Below are 17,801 nucleotides of genomic sequence, written 5' to 3' on the forward strand. Positions count from 1 at the left end.
TATGTGATTCGATTATATACAGTTTTGAAAAAAATATTTTTTTTATATTTAAAAAAAACGCCTCCCTGGTTTCGACATATATTATGTGAAAAATCCTCAACTTTCCAGAAAAAAATATAAAAAAATATAGCGCCTTTGGTCCCGAAACCATGCTTTCATATCAAATCTTTCATATAAAAATCAAATACAAACAATAATAACGAAAACATAATTCAAATTTTCTGCAACTGTCGTATTTTTCCAAAAAAGACCAGCTAATAGGCTTAAATTTAATGTGTCGAATGCCTGAATTGGTCCGGTGGTTCAAAAGCTATGATTTTTTTTCAAAAATGCGAAAAAATGGATATTTCGAACCACTCGTTCGGTGACCCTAACAAAAAAATAAAAAAATACGGGTTCAATAATTTGCGATAAAGAAAAAAAATACCACTTTTGACAAAAATCTGAGAACCGCTATATCGGTTTGGCATGGAATGGCTATATAAGGACTGTATCGAAAAGTCTTTAGCAACATCTTCTTCTTCTTCTTTGTTTTTAAGAGGCTTTAAACTTTGCAGTTCATTCGTCTCTAGCTATCAGCAACATCTATTTGCGAATAAATAAAACGCGATTATTATTTCAACTTCCGTTTTTGGTTTGGAAGATCAGTTTAGTGTGAAACAATAGTGTGGCTAACATAAGTCAAAATATTATGCTCTATAGCACAAACGCACTTTCGACGAAAGACCTTTCATCAAATTTTGCACAGTAGCTGTTGTGCATTTCCTGGAAGCTGTTGTCCCCTTTTTTTCATGAATTCCTCCATGCTTTGGGAAACTGTTCCCTTCTTCTTGTAGACCGGCCCAGTAACGTTCAATTGTTCTGGACAATTTGGTGGATTGATGTTTTTCTCGACGAATTGGATATATTGGCCTGAGAGCCTCTACAATACTGTCTTAGAGTAATGTGCAAATACCAAATCCGGCCAGAATAGAGGGGATGGTTGATGCTTTTTATAGAGGGGCAGCAATCTTTCCACGCATTTGTACAACAGCACCAGTGCAATTTGGACTTTTTCTTCTGTGTTTGGACTTTTTCTTCTGCGTGCAATTCCAAGCTGACGTTCAGTCTGAGAGAATGAGAGGATGCTGTCCAAGCACCCGGAAGACGCGCTCTCGGAGAAAACTCTGTTCCTGCATCGTGAACAAACGAAAACACACTTAACACGCACAACGCCCACGAAGAGGAGAGCAAAACCTGTTTATCTCTCTCTAGCGCGTGTGGCGTAAAAACTTGACATGAATTCAGTCCCGCTACTCAAGGCTCATCCGATAGTCTGAAACGCATACTCATAAATCCACGTCTCGCTCCTATAAATGATGTGTTCAATGAATGTTGAGTAGTTTTTTGACAATCAATTCAGGTCTTTCGGCATACACCCTACTGCATTGGATCACTTTCCAACGTTTCGGGTTCACTTTACTGATGTCATCTTCGGTTTTTGAAATCGATAGTCTGTCACTGCGTTTGTTATTCTCGACAGACTCATGACTGTATCCTGAAGTGTTCGTGCCACATTGTGTAAATCACAATTTCCTCCAAAGTGAACGAAAATATTGGGAATGTCAATGGCTACCTAACCTAACAAAAAGACATACAACAATTGTTCAAACCAATGATCGCAGTGTGTAAGGGCTCCTACAAATGAAGAAACATAAACAGAACTCAAAACGGCTCATAATTTTGGATAGTATGTAAAACAATGTTATTTAACGTTACGGACCCTACAAGTTCTCCTTTACATGAAGTTAATTTCAAATCGAATAGAAAAGTTTCTCTAACAAAAATGTTCTACCCATTTCTATTTTCCAGATCCGTGAGCAATGCCAGGAGCTTATACTGACAGACAAGCACGTAGAGGAGCTTATGCGGCGGGTGATAAAGGAGATCAACCGTGGCCTGCAGAAAGAAACACAACCCACCGCCGATGTTAAGTGTTTCATTACCTACGTGCAGGATCTCCCAAATGGCAAAGGTAGTATTATACCCACGGACAATAGCACACAAATGCACTGACTTTTGCTGTGTTCTCCCAACAGAGAAAGGTAAATTCCTGGCCCTCGATCTCGGTGGTACCAACTTCCGAGTGTTGCTGATTCATCTCAAGGACGAACATGACTTCGAGATGCTGTCAAAAATCTATGCCATTCCACAAAGTATTATGCTGGGTAGTGGGACGCAACTGTTTGACCACATTGCGGAATGTTTAGCCAACTTTATGAAGGTATGATTTATGGTAAGTTTCCCTTTTCTAAGCCTAAGGTTTGATGTGTTTCTCCAACAGGAACATTCTGTGTATGAAGAGCGTCTACCTCTGGGCTTCACATTCTCATTCCCGCTTACACAGCTCGGTCTGACCAAAGGTATTCTGGCCCGATGGACCAAAGGTTTTAATTGTTCTGGTGTTGTCGGCGAGGACGTCGTCCAGCTTCTGAAAGACGCCATCAGCAGACGAGGGGTAAGTTCGAACATGTTCCGGTGTTCAACCAACCGACTCGTAATAGGCGATTTAGATTTAGAAATGCAGGATAGCTGACACTTATAGGGCTTTCTCATTTGGTACAACGTAATCATAAGCAACGTTTTATTTTCTCTCCTCCACATTTGCTACTATCATCAATTGGCGGCAATTCGAACGAAACAAAACCAAACAACCTAATGTGTGGTCGTGTGTAAACAATTTCGCGCAAATCATTGAAAACAAAACAAACTTTACTGTTCAAACCACGATAACTAACCCCAACCTATCATCCCTGCTGCGCTGATGGCTCTGCGCGATTCAGGATGTTGAAATCACTGTGATGGCAATTTTAAACGACTCGACAGGAACGCTCATGTCATGCGCGCATAACAATCGTAACTGTAGAATTGGAGTGATAATTGGTAAGACTTTCTGAGATTTTCTGCGAGCCCACGGAGCGCGCAATCCAGTCGACTTTCAATTGATGGCGAACTCGCTGATTGTCGAGACAATAAACACCAATAAAAATCGACTGGATGCGAACACGAGGAATGAAGAAAAATTCTAAATTGACCCCTTCCTCCCACATCCAACACTCTTCTTGTACTTCATTTTACAACGCGAGATTTTCTCTACAACCCCCAAACAAGAATTTTACGTTATTTTTGTTCCTCTTCATTTTCCACAGCATCCTCTAGTATGACAAAATTGCGGATTTGCATAGCCCATTCCACTTTGCTCATGAGACATTGATTAGTTACAAACTATTGACTCATCACTGAACGTCGCGAAGTAGGGTTATCGTCCTTTCACGAGCACGTTCCATCAAAGGGCATGCCTAATTACTAGAGCATGAAAAGTTACATCATCGAAACTTCCGTAACAACTCGATACGGAAGCAAGCACACTAAACGCCATCAAACCTTGACACGATCGGTGACAATTGCCCTTGCTGCTTGCGGGGGGAGTCTTGATTGAGATAAACGATGACTGAAATGTTGCAAGCACCGGCTAGAGCTACAGTAAAAAAAGGAATAATTGATTGCGACCGCGAATGCTGTGACATCGCAATTGGTCGCATTTAATCGTAATATCTTTCTTTTAAGATCCACTACATTTATGGATACAAAATATTATCGTTCAAATGTAAACCATGACATGATCCTTTAATGTCACAAATTTTTGGTTCAAATTTAAGTATCTTATCTAAATATCCTAAACCGTCATACTCAACCTGCGGCCTACGGGGTCTTCTAATTGGCCCGCCTGACCCGTTACCATTTTGTATGTGTAACAATCACGAAAACTTAAGAAATCATCTAGGAAACATGAGAGGTGAATAATGGAGTTTGACACATTACACATTATTACTGCCACATTCTTACTGCCATTGACTGCCAAGTCAGTCACCGGTGACTGATACTGAGTTTTCGTTCAGGTCGCGTCAGTCACTAAATAAAAAAAGGTGAATAATATAAGCATATATGCTCATAAGCATTCCCTTTCGAACAGAAATACCTTCTACTACGATAAGAAACGATGGCCCTAATACGTTTAAAAATGTCCATCCAATCGCTATAAAACGTTGCACTCAACGTGTGTAACATTTACACAGTAGTTAGTTGTTTAGTTAAATAGTACATAGATAAATAACGCAAGTAATACTTGAGACGGCGAACTCTAGGAACGTTAGTGCCATTTAAGAAGAAGAAGGTTTTAAACTTTAATCTCAGTTCATTCGTATCTAGCCTTGAAAAAAAACAATTTGAAAAACTCAATTAAACAATTCGACATTAAGAAATACCATTTGGAAAACCTTGCGAAATTGTTCATTCAATTTTCGTGATATCAATTATTGTTTCCGGGTTACAAGAGACGTAAGGTAATTTTCAGCGTTGAGAGCTGTGTTCTTCGGTGGAAAACTGAAGGTAAAAATTTGTTTCGCTGCTATTGCTTTCGTCTCCGACGCCACCACTCAATAGATTCGGTTCGGATTTTCTGTCGGAAATTTCTTTAATGTTCTCGCCGGCAATAATTCTGTGGTTCTATGTTAACAATTTGGTCGTTTCTTGGACATCACCCTTCTTTATTTGTTTTTTTTGCGGCCCGTGACACCATGACTAATACTTTTTGTGGCACCTTTGGAAAAAAAGTTGAGAACCGTTGTCCTAGAATATTGTTCGCCTGAATACGACAATTTTGAATGCGTGTTGTGTCATTCAATGTGTGAGGTTCATTCAATGTGAGCCGAAAAAGCCTAGATGACGTTTGGCACACACAACGTGTAAAATGACCAACAGGCTCAAATTCTTGTGTCAATTGAATATTTTATGCGTGAAGAATCAGATTTTTGTGCATAATTATGATGTGTCCAACTTTTCACGGTGATGTCCAAATTCTAGCGCTTATTGCTCATTTATTCCGAGACAAAACAAGCGAGATTGATTGAAACTTTCTTTCCTAGAGGCTTTAAACTATAAAGTTCATTCGCCTCTAGTCTTGAAAAATGCCAATCAGAAACCTACGATCGTTCGCTTAGCAAGCGGAAGCGCAATCATTTGGGCTATGGAACCCTCTGATACAAGCGAAGTGCGCGCGCTCTCGTAAGAGTATATAAGTTTTTATATATTTGTGCAGATCGCAAGGTGTTTCCCTAACACGGACCAAAAATCAGGCACTGTGACGAATCGTCACGGGCGAAAATAAGCACGCCACGGATAGATTGAAGTCAGTAGCGCAAGATCGATAGAAAACAAGTAGTCGACTGTGACTGCAGTGTATCTTGTTCAAAGTTTACATTTAAAAACAAAAAAAATCTTCAAAAAATCATACTCTGACTTTTTTGTACGGTATTTTACTTTTTTGTCATTTAGTTTTTTTTATCGTCGATATGTAGTTTGCATTATATAGTTACTGTGCATTCAATTACCTGTCTCATACTTTGTTTTGTTTGTTTCAACGTGTAAGTAGGAGCTTATTGAAGGGAGCAACGAGTTGATTTTCTGATCTGCAAAAGTTTGTAGGCAGCTTAATAAAGTGGAACAAATTATATAACATGTGATTAGATTTTCAATCTTTCTTCGCAACTGGTAGTGCGAAAAAAGCAATTTTGCATCCAAATTTTTACTTAAATCATTTTCATCCTCCCATCATATGCAATATTGTGTGCATGATATGATTTCTAAAAGCAACATGCTCCAACATGCAGCAAAAAGCAGAGCGAATATAACACACACACAACGACGCGCAACTGAAAAGGCAACGCGTACCAACATACAGCAGGAAAACGAAAGGAAATTGAATGGTGAACGGGGAGTATTTAAATTATTTCCTCAAGTAACTTTGTTAATGCGGTCCCTGTCCACCGCATAAAAAAAGTTTCTTTTAAGTTCTGTATTGAAAACTATTTTTTGAAGCTTTGTTAAATTTTTGTTGCGGTCCCCACCCCTTGCACAAAAACAGATTTGCCTGTTGTTTTGTTCAGTTCTATGCTGATTAATATTTGAACTATTTGTCATCAAAACCTCAATTCAACCCGTGTTCACGCAAATTAGGAGAAATTACTAAGCTATAGCCAATCTTGTTCGTTAAATGCAGTTCAAAGTCTACAAGAAAACGTTTATCTAATTCCATGGTGTGGTGGAAACGTGTATTGAACCATATTGTGAATTGTTTTGCCTTAGGCTGCGCTATCATTGAATATGATTTGTGTTTGACTGCATTTTTTCTTGTACCAATTTTCTGTTAAACGAATTGGGAAAGAATTTTGAAAAAAAAAATCAATAAAATGGCCGAGAGTCAAACCTATGGTCTTTGTATCATTGATCCTCCATCGAACCATTTTCTTTATTAGACCACTCAAAATGTAATGTTAAGCAGTCGAACAAGAGTTTAAAAAACTTGCAGCAAATGCTCATTTCAGTAGTCCATCATGTGTTGTAAAAAAGTTGCTTTGCAGTTGAAGGAACGTTTTCAAAACGTTTCTCTGGTATATTATCCAGGTAAGCGTCAATGGTCGTATATTGTCAATATATGGCAACACTTAAACATATCTTGTGTTGTACTTATCGCATCGGGTCATACTATACGGCTATTTAAAGACGACAATCTGTGCTACAAGTGTCATTTTGACAGTGTTGTGATTGTCCTTTTCAGTCTCAAGTTATAGCGCGTCAAAGATGGAGTCCATCAAGCAAGAAATTCGCCATATTTTACGTTTTTACTACCTGCGAGGTAGAACTGCGAGGAAAGCGGCCGAAAAAATTCGTGTAGTTTATGGACCCGATACTGTAACGATTCGCACAGCACAGCATTGGTTTGATCGATTTCGTTCTGGTGTAGTGGCTGTCGAAGATACACCCCGTACTGGTAGACCAATCGTCGTGGAAACCGATAAAATCGTTGAAATCATCCAAGTAGACCGGCATGTGAGCACTCGATCGATTGGCCAGGAACTGGGTATAGACCATAAAACCGTTTGGAACCATTTGCAGAAGATTGGATTCCAAAAAAAGCTGGATGTATGGGTGCCACACGAGTCGACACAAAAAAATCTTTTAGACCGAATCAACGCCTGCGATGCACTTCTGAAACGGAACGAACTCGACCCATTTTTGAAGAAGATGGTGACTGGTGATGAAAAGTGGATCACGTACGACAACCTAAAGCGAAAAAAGTCGTGGTCGAAGCGCGGTGAGCCGGCCCAAACCATCGCCAAGCCCGGATTGACGGCCAGGAAGGTTTTGCTGTGTGTTTGGTGGGATTGGAAGGGAATCATCCACTATGAGCTACTCAACTATGGCCAGACCCTCAACTCGGTTATCTTCTGTGAGCAGCATGACCGTTTGAAGCAGGCGATTGACCAGAAGCGGCCAGAAATGATCAATAGGAATGGTGTTGTTTTCCACCAAGACAACGCTCGGCCTCACACATCTTTGATGACCCGCCAGAAGCTACAGGAGCTCTGATGGGATGTCCTATTGCACCCAACGTATAGTCCGGACCTGGCTCCAAGTGATTATCATCTCTTCCGGTCCATGCAAAACGCTCTTGGTGATACTAAGTTGGCCTCAAAAGAGGCTTGCGAAAACTGGCTGTCTGATTTTTTTGCTAATAAGGTGTGGCGGGGGGGTTTATAAGGGGGGAATAATGAAGTTGCCTTCTAAATGGCAACAAGTTTGCGAACAAAACAGCGCATATTAGACTTAAATTGGATAATTTTAAGTATGTTTCAATGAAGCGTCAAATTTCGATCAGAAATACGACATTTCTTTTTCCCCAGTCCTATATATAGTTTTAAAATTATATTTAAGAATTCGGCTCCTTTAAACTTAAGTAACTGAGCCTGTAAAAATAAACGAAATTATAAAAAAAGAACAAAAAACAAAAAATAATATATCTCTCCCGGGGAAGGCCTCCCGGGTCATGGAGGCCTTGCCAACCCGCTGTCTCCCGGGCAAAGGAGATACACCCAGAAAATGGAGCTACGTTCACGAAGAGTAATTAGAATGCGATCACCCGAGGAGGGTCCCCGAACTGGAGCTGGTCCTGGAACGGGCGTAAGAGCGAGCGGCCAGCGGCTGGAGGGCGATGTGCAAGAGCGGGCCACCAGCCGGGTTCAACCCGAAGAGCTACCGCCACACGGAAACAGCAGCCATCGACATCACCCAAGAAACGCTGCGCCTACGAGACGTGTTGCGACTGCCAGACGACAGTCGTCCAAACTTGTGGGTACCACTAGGCGCCGGATCATGTGGACATGATCCGAAATGAATGAATTCGTGATCCGCGCCTATTACATCTGCACTGCGGTCGCCCTCGAATACTAACAATGTTCGAGGAAGCGTATCCAGAGTTCGTCGGGAGGCTTGATCAGAACGCGATGAACGCGAGGCGTAGAGCGATAGTACGCAACAACATGCTCTCCCAAACGCAAATCGACGAGATCAAGCAGCAGGTGCAGAGAGAAATAAGCTCCAGGAACAACAGAGCAAGCGATGTGTCGAGACGAAGTTCAGTACGGCTGAGCAATTCATTCGCGAGTGGGGCACGCGAATCAGCACCAGTGGAGGCCACAGTACTACAACCCCCTGAGCCGGAAGACCCACAGCCAGATCAACAACTACTACGCGATCTGGTCTTCCACTACGACGAGGCGATCTCACAGTTCCGCGACACAGACCCATTGTCGCGCCCCAGGATCCCGAAGTTGCAGCATTCCCGCAGGCTGACAAGTGCAGTAAAGCTCATGAACGAGCACGTTCTTCCGCTGCACTTGGTTGATGCTGAGAACATGGAGGAGCTGCAACTGAAAGTTTACTGTGCTGCTGTGGCGACCGCCAAAAGTTTAGGATACCGTATTAGGCCAAGAGGCGGACTGCTCCAACATCTCCGTGAAAGGCGTGAGCCTCCATGGCGAAGGAGATTGGAGCAACGGATCCTAAACAAGCGCGCCGCAATTGGAAGACTGATGGCGTACAAAAGAGGCAGCAGATCGGCGAAATTATGTCGCCAAGTTGCTGTGATCGTGCGGCCTACTGAACTTCGCCAGCTGGGAGCTCACCAGCTGACGGAAAAACTCGACACACTGGTACAGCAATTGAGCGTCCTAACTAAACGGCTGAAACGTTACTCTGACTCTGCAAAGCGCCAGGAACAAAATCGGATGTTCAGAGATAACGAAAAAGCGTTCTACGACCACATTAGCGACGAGAAGCCCGACTACCGCGAAGGTTTGCCAGATATTAGCGATGTGACGAACTTCTGGGCTGGTATTTGGGAGACCCCAGTACAACATCGCGACGGGCAAATGTGGTTAAGATGGGAGGAGGAGAGTTGTGGTGAAATTGGAGAGATGCCAGCTATCATCGTCGAAGAGAACGATGTCCGCGAAGCCTCGCGGTACCTGAGGAACTGGGCAGCACCGGGCCCCGATGGTGTTCAGAACTTCTGGCACAAGAAGCTGACCGTCGCACATCAAAAGATAGCTGAGTGCTTCAATAAGGTGCTACGTGACCCACACAACCTCCCTGAATTCGCCACCCGTGGCGTCACATTCCTCCTCCCGAAAGACAGCAACACATTGAACCCATCAAAGTACAGGCCGATAACGTGCCTATCGAGTCTGTACAAGATATTAAGCAGCATCATAACCGCCAAAGTTTCTACCCACTGCGAACAACACCATATCATCGCAGAAGAGCAGAAAGGATGCAGAAAAAATACGCATGGCTGCAAAGACCAGGCCATCATCGACGCAGCCATAGTCGGCCAGGCGGTTTATAACCAGCGGAACCTAAGCATGGCCTATATCGATTACAGGAAGGCTTATGACTCCATACCTCACTCGTTTCTCGTCCGGGTATTGGAGCTCTACAAAATTGATCCCGTCGTCGTTAGGTTCCTGCAGCATGCGATGAGGCAGTGGAGCACGTCTCTGCACCTTAGTGATGGGGAAAATGTGTTGCAGTCTAGAACGCTGCAGATAAAGAGGGGGATATTCCAAGGCGACTCTTTCAGCCCGCTTTGGTTTTGTCTGGCATTGAACCCCCTCAGTAGGACGCTCAATAGAAACGGTCATGGCTATGAAATAAGGTATGGCGACGGCGCCCACGAAGAAGTGACCCATACCTTTTACATGGACGATCTCAAGGTCTACGCTGATTCACGTCAGCGTCTAGGTGTAGCTATCCGGGTTGTCGAAGACATAAGCAGGGACATCTGTATGGAGTTCGGCCTCGACAAGTGTCGCTGTGTCCACCTGCTGAAAGGACAACTTACCGAATCCGGAGGCTACGAGGTCTATGACGGCGAGTTTATAAGAGACATGGTTCGTGGCGAATCCTATAAATATCTTGGATTCCGACAGCTCACCGGGATTCGCCACTCCGACATCAAGACGGAGCTGCGAGACAAGTTCTTGAGTCGAGTGAACTGTGTCCTGAGGACTTTCCTCAACGCGGGGAACAAGGTACGCGCGATCAACACATTCGCGGTTCCCCTGCTGACCTTCAGTTTTGGTGTAGTCAAATGGAGCAAAACTGACCTAGAGGACCTTGAGAGGAGGATGAGGAAAGCATTCAAAGAGGCCGGAATGCACCATCCTCAATCGGCACTGGAGAGAGTTTCACTACCACGCAAAGAAGGGGGACTTGGAATCGTCGACATTTCTGCACTGTGTGTTGCCCAGGTACGACAACTGCGCGAGTACTTCGCAGAACGCGCCAACCAAAACGCGCTATACCGGGCTGTCTGCGCCGCTGACAGAGGATACAGCGCTCTGCACTTGGCGCAAGCGGAGTACCAACTGAACTGCAATCTGCAGACAGTGGAGGAGAAGATTGCAGCTTGGAAGCAGAAGGCAGTGCATGGTGCCCACCCCCATCAACTGGACCGGCCACACGTCGACAAGGCCGCATCTAATCTGTGGCTAACGCGTGGTGAACTCTCTTCAGTAGTAGAAGCCGACATGATAGCCATCCAGGACAGGATAATGCCGACGAGAAACTGCAGGCGGTACGTCTGGCATCAAGACGTTGATGACATTTGCCGGATGTGCCATCAACCAGGTGAAAACATAGAACACATTATGGGAGGCTGTCTCGTTTTGGCCAACGCAGCCTACACCGAGCGCCACAACAACGTGGCCCGTATTGTTCATCGACAACTGGCGCTCCAATGTGCTCTACTGGAAGACAACGTATCAAACTACCGGTACCTGCCTGCACCTGTCCTGGAAAATGACCGTTTCAAGCTGTACTGGGATCGCACTGTTCTGACCGACCTCTCGATCCACCACAACCGCCCAGATATAATGGTTTACGACAAGAGCGACCGCAAAGTCACCATCATCGATGTCGCTATTCCACTGAACCAGAATCTGGAGGAGATCCACGGTCGCAAAATCTGCAAGTACCGACCATTGGCCGTGGAGCTCAAGGAACTGTGGGGGCTAAGGGAGGTCCCAAGAATTGTTCCAGTCGTTCTCTCTGGAACTGGAATTATCCCGAAGACACTTCTGGAAGCGCTAAAGGTGTTGAACATCGAGAAGGAATTGGCCGGCATCCAAAAGTCGGTCATCCTTAGCACCTGCGCGATTGTCCGACAATTCCTCGGTCAGGACTAAAACAGCACGAGCATGCAGATACGTGCATTCCGCAGAGCCTAGTCCCCCTTTGGCATTCAGAAGCCCGGGGGCAGGTGAAAATTCTGGCTAGGTTCGCCTAGTTAAGAAGTGAGATAAGTCTGCTAAAAAAAAATGATTTACTTCCTTGTAATAAATTGTTATGAAGTGCCCAAATGGATTGATGTGAAAATCTTGTGAATCCTCAAGGCAATGAATATTGAGCGATAATTGGGAGTACAAGAGCTGCCCCTGCAAGCAGAACGCGTAATTTTCGTATGGATAATGCTTGAGATTTTTCAATTTTTTGATAGTTAGTTTCATAAAATATACTATTTTATTGATGGTACTGGGAACTGGGTATAGACCATAAAACCGTTTGGAACCATTTGCAGAAGATTGGATTCCAAAAAAAGCTGGATGTATGGGTGCCACACGAGTCGACACAAAAAAATCTTTTAGACCGAATCAACGCCTGCGATGCACTTCTGAAACGGAACGAACTCGACCCATTTTTGAAGAAGATGGTGACTGGTGATGAAAAGTGGATCACGTACGACAACCTAAAGCGAAAAAAGTCGTGGTCGAAGCGCGGTGAGCCGGCCCAAACCATCGCCAAGCCCGGATTGACGGCCAGGAAGGTTTTGCTGTGTGTTTGGTGGGATTGGAAGGGAATCATCCACTATGAGCTACTCAACTATGGCCAGACCCTCAACTCGGTTATCTTCTGTGAGCAGCATGACCGTTTGAAGCAGGCGATTGACCAGAAGCGGCCAGAAATGATCAATAGGAATGGTGTTGTTTTCCACCAAGACAACGCTCGGCCTCACACATCTTTGATGACCCGCCAGAAGCTACAGGAGCTCTGATGGGATGTCCTATTGCACCCAACGTATAGTCCGGACCTGGCTCCAAGTGATTATCATCTCTTCCGGTCCATGCAAAACGCTCTTGGTGATACTAAGTTGGCCTCAAAAGAGGCTTGCGAAAACTGGCTGTCTGATTTTTTTGCTAATAAGGTGTGGCGGGGGGGTTTATAAGGGGGGAATAATGAAGTTGCCTTCTAAATGGCAACAAGTTTGCGAACAAAACAGCGCATATTAGACTTAAATTGGATAATTTTAAGTATGTTTCAATGAAGCGTCAAATTTCGATCAGAAATACGACATTTCTTTTTCCCCAGTCCTATATATAGTTTTAAAATTATATTTAAGAATTCGGCTCCTTTAAACTTAAGTAACTGAGCCTGTAAAAATAAACGAAATTATAAAAAAAGAACAAAAAACAAAAAATAATATATCTCTCCCGGGGAAGGCCTCCCGGGTCATGGAGGCCTTGCCAACCCGCTGTCTCCCGGGCAAAGGAGATACACCCAGAAAATGGAGCTACGTTCACGAAGAGTAATTAGAATGCGATCACCCGAGGAGGGTCCCCGAACTGGAGCTGGTCCTGGAACGGGCGTAAGAGCGAGCGGCCAGCGGCTGGAGGGCGATGTGCAAGAGCGGGCCACCAGCCGGGTTCAACCCGAAGAGCTACCGCCACACGGAAACAGCAGCCATCGACATCACCCAAGAAACGCTGCGCCTACGAGACGTGTTGCGACTGCCAGACGACAGTCGTCCAAACTTGTGGGTACCACTAGGCGCCGGATCATGTGGACATGATCCGAAATGAATGAATTCGTGATCCGCGCCTATTACATCTGCACTGCGGTCGCCCTCGAATACTAACAATGTTCGAGGAAGCGTATCCAGAGTTCGTCGGGAGGCTTGATCAGAACGCGATGAACGCGAGGCGTAGAGCGATAGTACGCAACAACATGCTCTCCCAAACGCAAATCGACGAGATCAAGCAGCAGGTACAGAGAGAAATAAGCTCCAGGAACAACAGAGCAAGCGATGTGTCGAGACGAAGTTCAGTACGGCTGAGCAATTCATTCGCGAGTGGGGCACGCGAATCAGCACCAGTGGAGGCCACAGTACTACAACCCCCTGAGCCGGAAGACCCACAGCCAGATCAACAACTACTACGCGATCTGGTCTTCCACTACGACGAGGCGATCTCACAGTTCCGCGACACAGACCCATTGTCGCGCCCCAGGATCCCGAAGTTGCAGCATTCCCGCAGGCTGACAAGTGCAGTAAAGCTCATGAACGAGCACGTTCTTCCGCTGCACTTGGTTGATGCTGAGAACATGGAGGAGCTGCAACTGAAAGTTTACTGTGCTGCTGTGGCGACCGCCAAAAGTTTAGGATACCGTATTAGGCCAAGAGGCGGACTGCTCCAACATCTCCGTGAAAGGCGTGAGCCTCCATGGCGAAGGAGATTGGAGCAACGGATCCTAAACAAGCGCGCCGCAATTGGAAGACTGATGGCGTACAAAAGAGGCAGCAGATCGGCGAAATTATGTCGCCAAGTTGCTGTGATCGTGCGGCCTACTGAACTTCGCCAGCTGGGAGCTCACCAGCTGACGGAAAAACTCGACACACTGGTACAGCAATTGAGCGTCCTAACTAAACGGCTGAAACGTTACTCTGACTCTGCAAAGCGCCAGGAACAAAATCGGATGTTCAGAGATAACGAAAAAGCGTTCTACGACCACATTAGCGACGAGAAGCCCGACTACCGCGAAGGTTTGCCAGATATTAGCGATGTGACGAACTTCTGGGCTGGTATTTGGGAGACCCCAGTACAACATCGCGACGGGCAAATGTGGTTAAGATGGGAGGAGGAGAGTTGTGGTGAAATTGGAGAGATGCCAGCTATCATCGTCGAAGAGAACGATGTCCGCGAAGCCTCGCGGTACCTGAGGAACTGGGCAGCACCGGGCCCCGATGGTGTTCAGAACTTCTGGCACAAGAAGCTGACCGTCGCACATCAAAAGATAGCTGAGTGCTTCAATAAGGTGCTACGTGACCCACACAACCTCCCTGAATTCGCCACCCGTGGCGTCACATTCCTCCTCCCGAAAGACAGCAACACATTGAACCCATCAAAGTACAGGCCGATAACGTGCCTATCGAGTCTGTACAAGATATTAAGCAGCATCATAACCGCCAAAGTTTCTACCCACTGCGAACAACACCATATCATCGCAGAAGAGCAGAAAGGATGCAGAAAAAATACGCATGGCTGCAAAGACCAGGCCATCATCGACGCAGCCATAGTCGGCCAGGCGGTTTATAACCAGCGGAACCTAAGCATGGCCTATATCGATTACAGGAAGGCTTATGACTCCATACCTCACTCGTTTCTCGTCCGGGTATTGGAGCTCTACAAAATTGATCCCGTCGTCGTTAGGTTCCTGCAGCATGCGATGAGGCAGTGGAGCACGTCTCTGCACCTTAGTGATGGGGAAAATGTGTTGCAGTCTAGAACGCTGCAGATAAAGAGGGGGATATTCCAAGGCGACTCTTTCAGCCCGCTTTGGTTTTGTCTGGCATTGAACCCCCTCAGTAGGACGCTCAATAGAAACGGTCATGGCTATGAAATAAGGTATGGCGACGGCGCCCACGAAGAAGTGACCCATACCTTTTACATGGACGATCTCAAGGTCTACGCTGATTCACGTCAGCGTCTAGGTGTAGCTATCCGGGTTGTCGAAGACATAAGCAGGGACATCTGTATGGAGTTCGGCCTCGACAAGTGTCGCTGTGTCCACCTGCTGAAAGGACAACTTACCGAATCCGGAGGCTACGAGGTCTATGACGGCGAGTTTATAAGAGACATGGTTCGTGGCGAATCCTATAAATATCTTGGATTCCGACAGCTCACCGGGATTCGCCACTCCGACATCAAGACGGAGCTGCGAGACAAGTTCTTGAGTCGAGTGAACTGTGTCCTGAGGACTTTCCTCAACGCGGGGAACAAGGTACGCGCGATCAACACATTCGCGGTTCCCCTGCTGACCTTCAGTTTTGGTGTAGTCAAATGGAGCAAAACTGACCTAGAGGACCTTGAGAGGAGGATGAGGAAAGCATTCAAAGAGGCCGGAATGCACCATCCTCAATCGGCACTGGAGAGAGTTTCACTACCACGCAAAGAAGGGGGACTTGGAATCGTCGACATTTCTGCACTGTGTGTTGCCCAGGTACGACAACTGCGCGAGTACTTCGCAGAACGCGCCAACCAAAACGCGCTATACCGGGCTGTCTGCGCCGCTGACAGAGGATACAGCGCTCTGCACTTGGCGCAAGCGGAGTACCAACTGAACTGCAATCTGCAGACAGTGGAGGAGAAGATTGCAGCTTGGAAGCAGAAGGCAGTGCATGGTGCCCACCCCCATCAACTGGACCGGCCACACGTCGACAAGGCCGCATCTAATCTGTGGCTAACGCGTGGTGAACTCTCTTCAGTAGTAGAAGCCGACATGATAGCCATCCAGGACAGGATAATGCCGACGAGAAACTGCAGGCGGTACGTCTGGCATCAAGACGTTGATGACATTTGCCGGATGTGCCATCAACCAGGTGAAAACATAGAACACATTATGGGAGGCTGTCTCGTTTTGGCCAACGCAGCCTACACCGAGCGCCACAACAACGTGGCCCGTATTGTTCATCGACAACTGGCGCTCCAATGTGCTCTACTGGAAGACAACGTATCAAACTACCGGTACCTGCCTGCACCTGTCCTGGAAAATGACCGTTTCAAGCTGTACTGGGATCGCACTGTTCTGACCGACCTCTCGATCCACCACAACCGCCCAGATATAATGGTTTACGACAAGAGCGACCGCAAAGTCACCATCATCGATGTCGCTATTCCACTGAACCAGAATCTGGAGGAGATCCACGGTCGCAAAATCTGCAAGTACCGACCATTGGCCGTGGAGCTCAAGGAACTGTGGGGGCTAAGGGAGGTCCCAAGAATTGTTCCAGTCGTTCTCTCTGGAACTGGAATTATCCCGAAGACACTTCTGGAAGCGCTAAAGGTGTTGAACATCGAGAAGGAATTGGCCGGCATCCAAAAGTCGGTCATCCTTAGCACCTGCGCGATTGTCCGACAATTCCTCGGTCAGGACTAAAACAGCACGAGCATGCAGATACGTGCATTCCGCAGAGCCTAGTCCCCCTTTGGCATTCAGAAGCCCGGGGGCAGGTGAAAATTCTGGCTAGGTTCGCCTAGTTAAGAAGTGAGATAAGTCTGCTAAAAAAAAATGATTTACTTCCTTGTAATAAATTGTTATGAAGTGCCCAAATGGATTGATGTGAAAATCTTGTGAATCCTCAAGGCAATGAATATTGAGCGATAATTGGGAGTACAAGAGCTGCCCCTGCAAGCAGAACGCGTAATTTTCGTATGGATAATGCTTGAGATTTTTCAATTTTTTGATAGTTAGTTTCATAAAATATACTATTTTATTGATGGTAATAAATTATTATTACGTCACGTCAAAACTTATCCCGGCAAGTTGTCCAAATCAATCTTCATGTACGTCTCGTCACCCTTAGGAAATCAATCTCGTTAGAACCTTGTTGGCACGCACTTGAGTATCTGAGTATCCATCACGACGTGTACTGTAATCTATCCGAACGATAGTTTCCCGCTCAAGGAAATGCATGAGGACCAGCTAGATTGGACCAAATTTACCAATTTCTTTCCGCAAATCGAAAATTGAACCTGACCTCGGGGATTTCCATAGAATTTATCTCTGTTGTTGCCAACGCTCTCAGCCTTCTTAAAAATTATGAGGTTCGACTCAATTCGAATTTCTTCCTCAACTTAATTATAATTGTGGACACCTTTGCGGTTTTACCAGTTTTGAGCAACTTAATTTTTGAGGCAACATCATTGGAATTCCAAGTGCTCGAGCAATCTCTCACTCTGCGCTCCACAATTAATTACCGCGTAAAGGTGATTTTCAGCAAATTCTTGGATACGTGCAAGGTCGCACGTATCCCACCAGACGATTTAAAAAAGAAAACAGCTGTGTGTCAGCCAAATGACATACATTATGAAATTATTCAGTTCTGCGGCTCGCAGATATTTGGGGATCCTTTTGAGTGATTACGACCTGTCTTCGTTGTCAAGTTATCGAGTGGCGATTGCTTTCAAAGTTGAATCAGCAATGACAGCTGTTATATCTCCCTATCGTTTGTACCCCGAAGATCATTCAGCATTTTCAAATGACTTAAACCATTTCTGCTAGTAGTATTAGTACTACAAAACCTCATTCAT

General features: G+C 45.4%; 1 protein-coding gene across 5 annotated transcripts in view; it reads left to right on the plus strand.

Annotated features, from left to right (window-relative positions):
• The window catches only part of LOC129771144 (hexokinase type 2), a 96,159-nt gene that overhangs the window by 61,658 nt on the left and 16,700 nt on the right, over window positions 1-17,801 (plus strand). For 4 of the 5 annotated variants that reach the window (XM_055774546.1, XM_055774547.1, XM_055774543.1 and 1 more), the window contains 3 exons: window positions 1,852-2,014; window positions 2,079-2,263; window positions 2,324-2,497. In XM_055774546.1, coding sequence (XP_055630521.1) covers window positions 1,852-2,014; window positions 2,079-2,263; window positions 2,324-2,497 — 522 coding nt within the window. Of the gene's footprint in view, window positions 1-1,851; window positions 2,015-2,078; window positions 2,264-2,323; window positions 2,498-2,822; window positions 2,923-17,801 lie in introns of all 5 variants that reach the window. The other variant, XM_055774544.1, reaches the window with a different exon arrangement.

Source organism: Toxorhynchites rutilus, chromosome 2 (assembly GCF_029784135.1).
Source record: "Toxorhynchites rutilus septentrionalis strain SRP chromosome 2, ASM2978413v1, whole genome shotgun sequence".
NCBI lineage: Eukaryota > Metazoa > Arthropoda > Insecta > Diptera > Culicidae > Toxorhynchites > Toxorhynchites rutilus.